This window comes from Schistocerca serialis, chromosome 2, assembly GCF_023864345.2.
Source record: "Schistocerca serialis cubense isolate TAMUIC-IGC-003099 chromosome 2, iqSchSeri2.2, whole genome shotgun sequence".
Taxonomy (NCBI): Eukaryota; Metazoa; Arthropoda; class Insecta; order Orthoptera; family Acrididae; genus Schistocerca; species Schistocerca serialis.
In genome coordinates this window covers 248182989-248196452 of record NC_064639.1, presented here as the reverse complement: position 1 = coordinate 248196452, position 13464 = coordinate 248182989, and the positions used below count along the sequence as shown (strand labels likewise).

The 13464-nt window shown below is 38.1% G+C and overlaps 1 protein-coding gene across 2 annotated transcripts in view; it reads right to left on the bottom strand.

Annotated features, from left to right (window-relative positions):
• Positions 1-325: 325 nt before the first annotated feature.
• Positions 326-13464, bottom strand: part of LOC126457005 (triokinase/FMN cyclase-like) — a 165880-nt gene continuing 152741 nt past the window's right edge. For both annotated transcript variants that reach the window (XM_050092973.1, XM_050092972.1), the window contains exons 13-14: positions 6331-6467; positions 326-624 (exon numbers count right to left, since the gene is read on the bottom strand). In XM_050092973.1, the coding sequence (XP_049948930.1) occupies positions 471-624; positions 6331-6467 (291 nt within the window). In that variant the 3' untranslated portion in view covers positions 326-470. The remainder of the gene's footprint in view (positions 625-6330; positions 6468-13464) is intronic.

The window sequence follows — 13464 nt, the reverse complement described above, 5'->3', positions numbered from 1 at the left end:
CTTAGTTGCCTAAGCATCCCTTTTAGACTACACATAAAAGTTAATTCTCTCAAACACTTATCCCCCACAAAATTCACTCAAAGAATATGATCAAACAACTGTTTGACATCCTTCCTTTAAAGTATTTTGAAAACCTTATAACCTGCTCAATAGGTACAGATTTCTCACATAAAAATTTATAGATTACCAACATTATCCATTAATAATAAACCCAACACCTCACAGAAGTTTGAAGTGAGTACTTACTGAGTTAGATCGTATATAACTACTCACTGATTGAAATATTCTTGAACACCAGTTTTAAAAAATTCACAAGGTGTAGACATTGGTGATAAGTGCTTCAGTTCCACTTTATTATAAAGTATTTTGTTAATACAGTGATGGTGTGGTACAGAACAGATAAGAACTGTACAAAAAGGTTAAAACTGTACGACCTTCATACTTTTATCATTAGATAAGAATGTGTTGCATCAGTGACCAGATTTACAAAGGCATTTAGCTTTCTCTCCTCCCAATTTCTCTATCAGTACAGAGCAAACTGCTTTCAACCATAATGCTACCCCATGAGCTCCTGCATCAACATCTGTGAGAAGTGCTTCATTCACATAAGCTGCACGGCCAGCTCTGGAAACAAATGTTCAGACATAATATAATGCAGAATCAATTGAACTATAACATAAATAGACACCAGCACAATCAAAAATGTTATAATTCCAACTTATGTTTCTTAATTTTACTTCAGAGCAATGTACTGGATAGTTCAAATATATTTGTATGAGCGTGAAAATTCAAAAACACCCAATGGAATGTAACAATATAACAAAAAGGATAGTTGCACCTCACCATATAGCAGAGATGCTGAGTCTCAGAAAGGCACAACAAAGAGACAATTGGAAAGTTAGCTTTTGGCCAACAAGGCCTTTATCAGAAATTGACAAAACACACACACACACACACACACGCACTCGCAAACGCAACTCACACACACGACCACAGTCTCTGGCAGCCGGAACCAGACTGGCTACAGTTACCAGAGACTGTGGTCGTGTGTGTGTGTGTGTGTGTGTGTGTGTGTTTATTTTTGAGGAAGGCGTTTAGGTCAAAAGCTAACTTTCCGACAATCATTTTGTTGTGCCTTTCTGCAACATAGCACCTCCATTATATGGTGAGTAGCAATTATTTTTTCATTATATTGTCAAAAACACCCTATGATGCCCACCTTTTATTTCAAAAATATAGTAAACACAAAATGCACCATCGATTCATGGAAGCCATACATTAACATGTAAAAGTTGTTGTGGTAGCTATTACAGTTTGCACCATTTATTTCCCCCTAAAATAATCAGAAGACTGCAAGTCTGAAGATAAATAATGGCCAGAAATTCAGTCTCATATTTTATTAGTTTTCTCTCCAATTTAGTGTACACAATTCGAAACTTATCTCTGACCGAGGGCTGGGTGTTTGTGTTGTCCTCATTGTTTCATCATTATCATCATTCGTGACAGTGGCTTGGTTGGACTGTGTAAAAATTGAGACTTTGTACGGGCACTGATGACCGTGCAATTGAGACCCACAAACCATACATCATCAACCATACACCATCGAATCTTAGAAATGAAAGTTAGTTGTCATACTAAAGTTCAAGTTATTTTTAATCATGATCTACAAAATCTATTTAATTCCCCATCTATGAAACAATATTTACATTTTATTGTTTTGGCAAATTAAGTCGTGCTACATATGATTTACCAGTATCTCAATCTCAGATTTTTTTTTAAAAAAAAAGCTTCTCTGGGAACAACATTTATTTGAATATGAAAATTATTTAAGTTCAAAATGTAGAAAACAGTTGCTTACAACTGTATTATCACAAGCTTTCCTACAATGGACATGGCTCTTTGCACAAGGTGTGGCACGTGTTTTTAATTTTATTTTAAAGTTACAGGAATTCCCAGTTATGGTAACTTGAAAACTTTTGCAGCAGATTACAAAAGCCCACTAAACTCCCTAGACTTGGAGACAATATCAATTTGGAAATCATTTTTGTTTATTTTGTAACTGATTATTATTATTATTATTATTATTATTAGAAACTGCCATAAAGCAGCAAATGTGTTGGGAAGTCAGTGCAACTATTCCAGGATCTTTGAAAAGAACCCATCAGGGTTTTCTGTCATGTACTTAACACAGGAGTCTTACCACTCTCTTTTGAGGCATCAGTTTACAAGAGGGAGTCAAATGAAAACCTTAAAAGTTTAATTAAAATTCAGCATTTAGTGTAGTCACTCTATAAGTTGTTAGTACTGTTACCAATGATGTAAGGAATGCCCTGCTTATGACATGCACCAAGGAAGAACAGTGTTCTGTCATGTGTGTTCCGAGCAGTGAAGGCACGAAACCTATTGAAATCCATCGGCTTGCAACAAGCTTATGAGTGGACTAGAGGACATGACTTCTGTGACAGATGCTCAGTGCTCGGGTCAGGCACAGTGAGGTATGACACCAGAGTCTCTTGCAGCAGTCAGACCCATTGTGATGTAACTCCACCATATGACTGTGAATGAAATAGCTCCAGGTCTGAACATCAGTCATGGCTCAGCACATCAAAATCATTCATGAAGTGCTTAAGTTTTACAAAGTGTCCGCAAGATGAGTGCCATGCCAGCTCACTCCAGAACTGAAAGACACCTGTGAAGAAATTTTGTGGTACTCTGAAGCTTCTTCATGAGAATTGCTACAGAAGATGAAACCCGGATACACTACCACCAACACAAAACAAAGAGAGCAAGCAAGGAATGGCACCATTCCTCATCATCAAAACACAAGAAATTTTGGATGCAGCCAATGGCAGAGAACGTTTTCCTGACTCTCTTTTGGGATGAACGAGGTGTTGTCTTAGAACACTACATGGTCTGGGAAAACATCATCAGTGCATCGTATTCTGGTACATTAAAGAATCAGCTTCAGCTGCAATAAGATCAGAGATACATGGACTATGAGTACAGATGTCAGTTTTCAACATGACAATGCTCGGACTCATGCTGCCCTTGCAACACTTGCAACTGTCAATGACCTGCACTTTGATACTTTGCCACATCTGCCATACTTAAGAGACTTTGTACCAAATGATTAACAATCTCTGTACCACTCAAAGTGGCATTGGAAGGCAATAAATATTGTTCCGATGAAAAGGTGCAGCAGGTGGTGCATGAGTAGCTGCACACCTGGCTTAGGCCAGCATTAATGCAACGGCACAAGTGGCTTTGTTTGGTGTGATGCTGTGACCAGGAAGTGCGGGCTGCTGATGAAAGGCATCACATTGTGTTCAGCGATGAATCACTGCTCTGCACTGCATTCTAATGTTTTGGTGTGGTACTGTGGTGTTACTCTTGGTGTCATGGTCTGGGGAGCTACTGTGAATAACTTCAGCTCATGACTAGTAGTGATTGAGGGAATTCTGACAGCACAATGGTATTCATGGCCATCTTGTGACCTAATGTGTCACCTCTGGTTCAACAGGACAATGCTCATTCACACATGGTACATGCCTCTGTGAACTGTCTGCATAATGATGAGGTACTCCCATCTCGAGCAAGATCCCTCCATGTGTCCCCAACACAACACGTTGGGGACTGGCTCAGGTATCAGCTCCATCCCACAGCCCTGGATGCTTCATTTTCTTTTGTCAAGCATTGTAGGTTAATCATTACTTTAGGTCTCTCTCTCTCTCTCTCTCTCTCTCTCTCTCTCTCTTTCTCACACACACACACACACACACACACACACACACACACACACACACAATATGTACTTAAGATTATGCATCTCTTTCCATGGTGTCCTGAGGTTAATCCAACGACAATTACGTTGACCTGAGTAAGGTTACAATATACAGGGTGGACAGAAAGTAGTCTTCTGTTTATGTACATAATTTAAACATGAAATTGTAGTTATCAAACAAGTGGAAAATATGTACTATACAAAGATATGTACTACACACAGAACTAAAAGAGAGCAAAGCAAAATTAATAAAGACAGTTATTAAACAAGAAAAAAATGGAAACGGGGAGGCACAAGAAACTGACTCAACAGTTGTGGCAAAACTGATGACACATTGAAATCACTGGCCACCTGGATTCAGTAACTACTTTTCACAGCTGAATGCCTCATGTTAACTTACTACTTTGATTTATTGTTCAGTTTATTTTGATACAATCATGCCTAATACTTCTGGTATCACAATTTTAACAGAATCTTTGCAAACCCATATTTAAACTGCTCCAGCTGCTGCTAGTCTCTGACCAATGGTGCAGGATGACACAATGTTGCAGAGTGTCCATTACTTGTTCTTAGAAGGCAGGTGCAGATGTAAAGGCACTACAGTGTGCTTGGTGCACAATACAATGATCCTTCCTTTTGATTTTTCCTTCATGTGCAGCCACAGTCATATGGAACTTAAGGAAAGATATAACCATCATTTGATTATATGATATGCTTTACTACATGATCTAGATTTTGGCCTTAGGCCATTTTCGAGTGTTACAACTTGAAGAGATGATTGCACAATAAAAGTACAAATAGCAGAAAAGTAGGGCAGAAATATAATTAATGTTCCAGTTACATGATTTATTTTGTTGCATACATGTCAGAGATCATCTTAGGTTATATAAAGCTGATGTTTCGTAAGTAAAAGTGAGAACATTTTTGTGATATGTCAATTGGGCGGTGATGACTTGCAGGGCTTATTAACAGGCTAAGGCTGTGAAATAAAATGGATGACCAGATGACAGGTTTACACTTCATTTCACTCTGTCTAGCGGCAACCAACATAAACATAAGTGAAATGATCATCAAAGATTGTCACAGAGACATCACAGTCTGCACCGTGTAATCTATGGTATGTCAGGGAACAAGGTAGTGGAAGTGTTTATTTAACAGGCCGCTTACATTACCTTTGCAGTAGATACAAGATGTCAGTGTTTCCATTATATGGCATGCATAACCCATGTTTTAGAAAAAGGAAAAATGTCGTTCACTAATGTTGTGAACACTGTATTCCACTTTGCTGCCACCTCCCCCCTCCCACCCCCTTGTGCACATCTAATTTTTATAACAATTCTGTTCTTCTCCACCCTTCCACTCCTACGTCCCTCCAACTTGGTATTTCTTTCCTTTCTCACTTTTAGTTACAAAACATCAGGTTTATACAACCAAAGATATATATTTTAATGATTTGTGTTCCTTGTAAGCCAATTGATTTTTGACGTATTAGGAGGAAAACAAATCGTGTAGTCTAAACATTAATTATACTTCTGTCATACTTTTCTGCTGTTTGTATTTTTATTGTGTATTCATTTATTCCAGTTGTAACACTTGAAAATGGCCTGAGGTTGAAATCTAGATCATGTAATAAAGCATATCATACAGTCAAATGATGTTTTATCTTTCCGTAATATCCTCCCTTGTGGTTGTGACTTGGTTATCTGGAACTTTCATGAGTATTCCAGCCCACACAGTCCCACGTAGTCCAACATTAGGCCATTGTCACATCTGAATATCCTACAAATCTGAGTGTTGCATGATTTGACCAGCTGGCAAAATAGAGACCCATAAAGATGCTTCTTTCAAACTGTCAGGTCTCTTACGAGTACCCGGCATTTCTATGTTCTTTATAGCAGCGATCACTCAATATCCAATGCTTCTCATGCCCCTTAAGCACACTGCCAGATTTGGCAACACTGAACACAAATGACACTAAAAGCATTGTGGTGGGGAGTCTACCTTTCACAGAGAATTAAACAATGGAAAATCCAGGATGGAACGTAACAATACCAGAGAAGGAAAGTTGCTTCTCACCATATAGCGGAGATGCTGAGTCACAATAGGCACAATAAAAAGATTCACACATCATAGCTTTCGGTCATTAAGGCCTTTGTTAGCAGTAGACACACACGCACACACACACACACACACACACACACACACACACACACACAAACGCAACTTGCAACTTGAGTGTGTGCGCATGTGTGTCTGCTGCTGACAGGGGCCTTAATGACCGAATTTCAACTCACATCATTTACATACCTGCCAAGAGTATGCACACATATGGAGTTACATTGACACCTGAGTATGTCTTCTGGGTGTGTCACTATTTTTGTCAGGCAGTGTATTTAACAAACATATTTATTTGTTTCTTGTTATGTTTGAATATAAAACTGCTAAATCTTATGACTACAAGCAATATGTCCAATAGAATTTTGTTTTGGGGATGAAGTTAATTTTAAAAAGAAGGGGAAAAAGAAATATACTTTCTTATATCTACAAACCTTGCTTTCATGGACTGTGTATTTAAACAACCCTGCTCTGCAGCATCAATTGCGGCCATGAGTGCTTTTATCTGGTCACTTCTTGTTTCTTTCATGCAACAGCTGTATGTGTTGTAAGCAGGTATCAGGGCATCTAGCTGTAATTTGAAACAGTAAGTGCAAAGACTATATTACATGAACATCACAGATTTATGGATAAGCAATAAGTACAATATTCATAATTTTTAGCAATTGTAAGCAGTTGTTTTTCTTCTTGGTTCTCTACACAAGATGATGTATATCAAAGCTATGACATAGTGCAAAGCAGACAAGTTACCGAACTTTTAGTGACTGTTGACTGCATTATATGCTCAGGAGAATTTTGCTGTGAATGAGACTCTTGTTGTGATTGTTTGCTGATAATGTATAATATATAACTGAATGGAAAAGTAAAATACAATTTAGTCAAAATGACATCCAAAGTGAAGACATAGAATTCTGTAAGGTGCAGTCAAAGGAAAACAAGAGAGATCGGAAAAAAATCTGGGTAAGTGTGAGTAGGACTCAACATCAAGGGTTCTGTACAAACTTAATTATAAATATGTTTTGCCTGTAATCAATATCAATACTGGCAAGATATCCAAATATGTGACATGAATGGCTGTATCTTTTGACTGCATTGAGGTGGAAGCTTAAACTTTTTACACCGCTAAGAGGCACCATAGACCTTAGTACCATGTGACATAAATTTCAGGTTGATGTTACCTCCTGGTCCCTGAGAAAACGGGGTCTTCATAAACAGACAATCAAAAAACTTTTTTAATGTTATTTAATTATAAATCAACACTTTTTGGATTTTTTTCCTATACTTGTAGTGTGAAACCTTAGTTTTTGCCAAATTTCATGAATCTCGGTCACCTGGAAGTACCCTATAGGTTTTGATGAGTGGGTTTGTGAGTATCAAAATATGGACATAAAAGGTCATATCTTTTGTTTGCACTGCCTTAAAAGCCTACATTCATTACACGGCCAAGGGACCATATACCTTAGTATGGAACATAAATTTCAACTTGACACATCAACTGGTCCCTGAGAAAGAGGGTTTTTAACAGTTGGACAAACAGACAGACAAATGGACAAAAAAGTGATCCTGTAAGGGTTTCGTTTTTTAGCAGTTGAGATATGGAACCCTAACAAGTAAGTAAACTGTTCATTATTTCGAAAGTAATCAGCATAACTGTTAATACATTTATTCCACTGTTAGACAAGACATGCAATGCCTTCATGGAAAAATGTTTGCGGTTGCCTGTAAAACCATTATTTTACACAGGTGTTCATCTCTTTGTCCAAAGCAATTGGTGGACACAAATGTCTTTCTTCAGGGCTCAAGAGATACGGAAATTGTGTAGTGTGAGATTGGGACTGTATGGAGGATGTGTAAGGGCTTCACAGTGAAACATCTGCAGTGAAGTTGAAACAGCCTTGGCAACATGTGGGTGGGCATTATCCAGCAACAGAATGATGCCATCTGCCAACATTCCTAGGCATTTGGGCTGGATAACATGGTCCAGTCTTTTCAAGGTGTACAAGTACCACTGTGCATTAATTGTGGCACCTTGTTCCAGAACGACATTGAGCAGCAAGCCCTCGTGGTCAGAGAGAAAGATCATCAATGACTTTCTCAGAGCTGGTGTGCCTGTTGTTTCAATTGCACTGCAGAAGTTCACTGGGATGCTCTTACACGTCTCTCCCAGATTTTTGGAGTCCTGAAGAAAGACATTTGTGGCTGTCGATTTGTTTGGATGAGTAGGGGCATACATGGTTCTATGGACAACCACAAACATTTTTCCATGAAGGTATTGACCATCTTGTCTCACAATGGGATTTTTTTTTGTCTCATACATCATTTTCACAGAGGACAACAGAACCATAAATTTGTACATTTATCCACTCAGGCCGTAATATTTATTGAGACATCATATACCAGTGAGTTTTAACTTATATAGTTATTTTCAAGCGTTTACTGTCAACTGTAATAAGCATGTCATAAATAAAAATTTGAATATTACTACATTTGTCTTATTGAAACACCGAAAGTTTAAGGCTGAATGTGCACTGATAGAATATATGGTATAAGTTCAGTCATCACTGCTCCTTTAGGCTTAAAACTTGTGGTGTTTCAATAAGACATATAAAGTGTATTTGCAATTTGCTATTTGGGAAGTGCTTATAAAAGTTGTGGGTACACATTTGAAAATAGCTGCACAGGGTGAATCACATAAAACTTGCACTGCAAATATTGTAAAAATGGAAAGTGCTATTGGTGTGCTGTTTTCACAATATGGATTGGTAGTTAGGGGCTCTTACTGTTAGTCAATCAACAGATTGTAATAATACTGAGAAAGTGTATTTTTGTGCAAACCTACACCTTTTTAAATGGAACAAAGCCTCTTGACAACAACAAACTAAAAGTAAGCAAAACTGGAATGTCCATCCTGTTGTTGGCAGGATTCTAGTGCAAGTCATTTATGTGATTTCGTATTTTGAAAAGTTGTCACACCAACAATTTTACATTACCTGTGGTAGCACACACTAAAGAACAAGACAAGTGTATACACTAGTTATGTGGATTCTGACCAGTAAGGAAACAACTAACCATCACAGGTTCTGTACAAGATGACCACCAGCAGTGGCAATACTTCCTCCTAGTCTGGTATGGAATGACTACTACACATGTGCTAGCATCTCAATGGAGATGTCTGAGCAGGCTGCAATAATACGTCATTGCATATCATTCAGGTGTAATTGGTATGTGCTTGCAGACAGCATCTTTCAGCTTTCCTCACAGAAGAAAGTCTACGGGCATCAAATCTGGGGAACGGGCCTACCAAGGTACAGGTGCCTTGCATCAAATCCATCGATTTTGAAACAATGTGTGCAGACATGCTTAGCAGTTTATGCACTATGGGCTGGGCAGCCATCATGTTGGGCCACTCGTTCCTCCTAGTCTGCAGAGGAACATCTTGTAACTTCTGTGGAAGATAGTCTGTTAGGAGGCTGTGGTACTTGTGCATACTCAGTGCTCTATCTATGAAAAACTGGCCTATGAGCTGATGTTTCACTGTTCCACCACACCACACGTTTACACCCCATGGATGCTGAAGTTCCACCTGACGAAGCCAATGGGGATTATCAACAAGCTAATAGTGCATGTTTTGGGGTTTACCTGGCAATGATTGGTAAATGAGACTTCATCACTAAACAAGATACGTGATACAGCTGGAGTATCATGTCTTAATGCCCATGTACGGAAGTTAACACCATTCTTGTAATTGTCCCTATGCAGCTCTTGATGGAGAGAGATGTGATAGACCTGGAACCTATGTCGATGGAGAATGCGTAGGACACTTGCTTGACTTGTGCTACTCCCTCGTTCAATTGCATGGGAGCTAATCTGCGGATCAACTGCAATTGCAGCAAGAACATTAATTTCCCCATCTTCCGTCACCACTTGTTTCCTTCTGTTACATTGTCCAGGTGTTACACTACCACTTTCAAGTAACTAGTTGAAGAGGTTGATAAATAAGTGCCATGACGGTTGATGTCTGTTGGTATATCTTGCCGCTTGCACTGTACAAGAACAAATTGTATTCTTCCTACTCTCTCCATATACCATGGGCATATCAGCTAGGTCTTGATTGGTAAATGCCATCATCCACTCATGATACACTGCTTGGGCTGTCACATCCCCAACTGACTAGCAAGTCACAATGCACTCAAGGAATACACAAGCACACTGTACACAAACCTAACATCACACATAGAACATACACAGAATGAATGGCACAAACAAGTGTTGGTGTGGGAACTTTTCAAAATACAGTATCTCTTAAATGACTTGCACTAGAATCCTGCAACAAACACCACTAACATTCTGATTCACCACACTTTAAGTTTATTAATTTCAATAGGCACTGTTCGACTTAAAAAAGTGTATGTTTGCACAAAAAATACACTTCTGAAGTATTATTATAAACTGTTTATTGGCTGACAATATGAGCTTCTGACTGCCAATCCATTCTATGAAAATCATAGATCAGTAGCACTTTCCATGTCCGCAATATTTGTGGTGCAAATTTTAGGTGATTCACCCTGTATAATTAGTTGGTACCATATATGAGGTCTTAAAAATATTAGTCCAAGCGGCGATGGTGGTGATTCTGATAACCGACGATGATGATGATGACAATGATGAGGAATAGGCTTTTTGAGGACTTGAAATCTAACTTTGGCACTTACACTAAAATAGTCCCAGCAGTTAGACTAGTAAAGCAAATTTCTGAGGCACACAGAATAAAAACTTTAATATTTCAGCTTTTAAAACTGTAGATAAGAATTATTTAAAATGTCAAAAACCACTATGCTAAAAATTATGAACCAGCAGCGTTTGAGCACATGAAAACCTCCAAGTTCAGATTGCTGTCTGAGCAATCAACAAAACTTTAAAATATGTGCCACACTCGACCAGTCATCAGTTGAAATAAAAAACAACTCTCCATTTAAATTTGTGTGCCCTCTTGTTAAGAGTGTAAAATACATTCACATAGTGTATGGCCTATTGAAATGAAATGTATATTTCTAACACACCATAATTAGGTGAGTCCCCTCATCAGAGTAGAAACCCATGAGCCAGAAGACAGTACTCTATGGAGATGAGTCTGTGCCAGTTCACCCTACCACTATGATGCAAAGGAATAATACTATCTCATTAATTGTTGATTCAACAGTGACATAATATTGCACTATAATGGACACTTGGCAGGTTTTATTGGCAGGTGTGTCTGTCTGCTCACTTCCTTGGATCTTAATGTAAAGTGGTACTCAGCAGAATGGTACAACTTTGCCCTGTGTTTTGTAGGATGAGAACAGACCTTTATAGAAATTCCTGAAAAAAGTTGAAATTAGTTGATACCACCCTTATGCCTTGCATAGTTTGTGTTTTGTTGCTTGGAAACTCTCTAGACTGTTTTGACCACATGAAATTGCATCACAAAGTCACTTTTGTAATGGAAATACAAGTAAGCCTTATTCTCTATTGCTGTAAGCAGGAAAATGTTGCTTGTATACATGTCCAGGCTACCAACATGCCTTGAAGGGTCATTTCAAGATTAGACTGTGAGCACATTCTCACTTTATAGCAAGAAGAGTTGTCAGTATGGGTACATATCCACCAAATTGTCATAAACTACAGTGACATCATTTGAATGTTCAATTTCTATCTTAAGATAAAAAACATTGAAGAGTTGCCTTATAGTAGTTGCTCAGTCAAAAGCACCAGCTAATGGCTGCTATCTACAAATTATGGCTCTCAGGTTCCCCAAGCAGATTGCAACAGAACTGCGTACTATCTTTCTGGTGGGAACTTTGAGGACTGTATCAACACAGACAAATGCAACCATCTTTGCACAAGCAGTTTAGCCTCAAGGCATCCATTATGAACAAAAGTACGAACCCCTCCTCTCCCTCCCCATAACAACATGGACTGTAAAGGAGGTGAGCAAGAGAACACTTGGAATGGAGCCTGGATGGAGGTAGTCTGGTTCACTTTACCAACCAGTGCAGGATATGTCTGCTGAATGAAAATCATCATAGAAGATTGTGAAGGTGTCCTGGTAGCAATGCACACCTCAGGCATGTAATCCCAAGGGTTCAGCCTTGGAGGTATAATGAGGGAAGTTGTCACAATGTTACAAACTTGAAGCTATTGTCTGTCACGTGAATTTCACCAAAACATTAGCTTCTGGTGGAAGTGTTTTGATCAAAAATACCAGCTTGCACCATTTACAGGGGCAGTAACCATTCCCATTATCGGGTAAAGTATAAAGGAGTCACATTTCATTTGTAAGCCGACTTGTTCAAGTGATATTTTCTTTTATGTAGATCAATTTTGTTATTGCTGTTTACCTTTGCTGCAGTGGTTTCATTTCTGTCATTTGACTTTAGATTTCCTATCAGTCCAACTTGAAAAGCTCCCTGGGTAAACACCATGAGGAGGAGAGATTGGAAACTGACCAAACATAGTAAAAATTTGGGAAAAGGACATAGACTGAACATCAGTTCCATCAGTCAGTATTAAGGAAAATGCTAGATTGTGAAAACAGCCCTTTCACATCATATTCTTCTCTTCTTTGCTTATTTAAATTGTATAACAAAATGAAAATTTCATTAATGAGGTGAAATGTGTTGCATTACTGGATCAAATGTGCAGTTAAGACCAGAAAAAACATCTGAAATTTTCTACCTGATTTCATGTTATTCACAAAATCATTGTAACAGTTTCTTTTTAAAACATGACAAAAATTAAGAACAGGAAGCATTTGTAAATATTAGTCTACTAATGTTTTGGGGCATCCAACATGGCAGCACTGGCTTCAAAGCAATGTATGGTGTAAGCCTGTAGAGTCACATCTTCCCTTTATATACAAGCATGGGTTCAGTGTAGAGTAGGAATATCTATAGTGTGAGCATATCATACTACACTTGTTGCCAACATCAAACCAAAATAGTTGTTTATATTTTGCAATGTGAGACATAAACTTTAATATGACATCTATTGATTCAATTTTTATACATTTATTAGTAACTGCAATGCTGAATAACAGTTGCTGCTATGGATGCAGATCAAAATGAGTTACTGGAGTGAAAACAGCTCTTCATAGAAAAGTATCACAAAGACTGAATTACAGTTATAATACTAACAAGAAGCACTTTATGTGTTGCAAAATAGCAAGAGACAGTTTAGTACAGAGTTAATACTGCAGGCTATTTTATGTGACCATATGGTCATTTACTCACAACGCAATTGCTAAGTAAATTGGTAGTTTATTTTTATTTTACACCTCTAGTTCCTTAGGATCAAATTGAGAAGCAAATCTCCAAGGTCATGGAACATGTCCGTACATGAAATTACAACATAAAAGTAATAACAGACAAAATGAAATGTTCATAAACACAAAAAGACAAGCCATAAGTTTAAGTAGGCGTAGTCAACAATATAATGCAGGAATCAGCTTAATTTTTCAAGGAACTCCTCAACAGAATAGAAGGCGTGACCAATGAGGAAACTCTTCAGTTGCGATTAGAAAGTGCATGAAT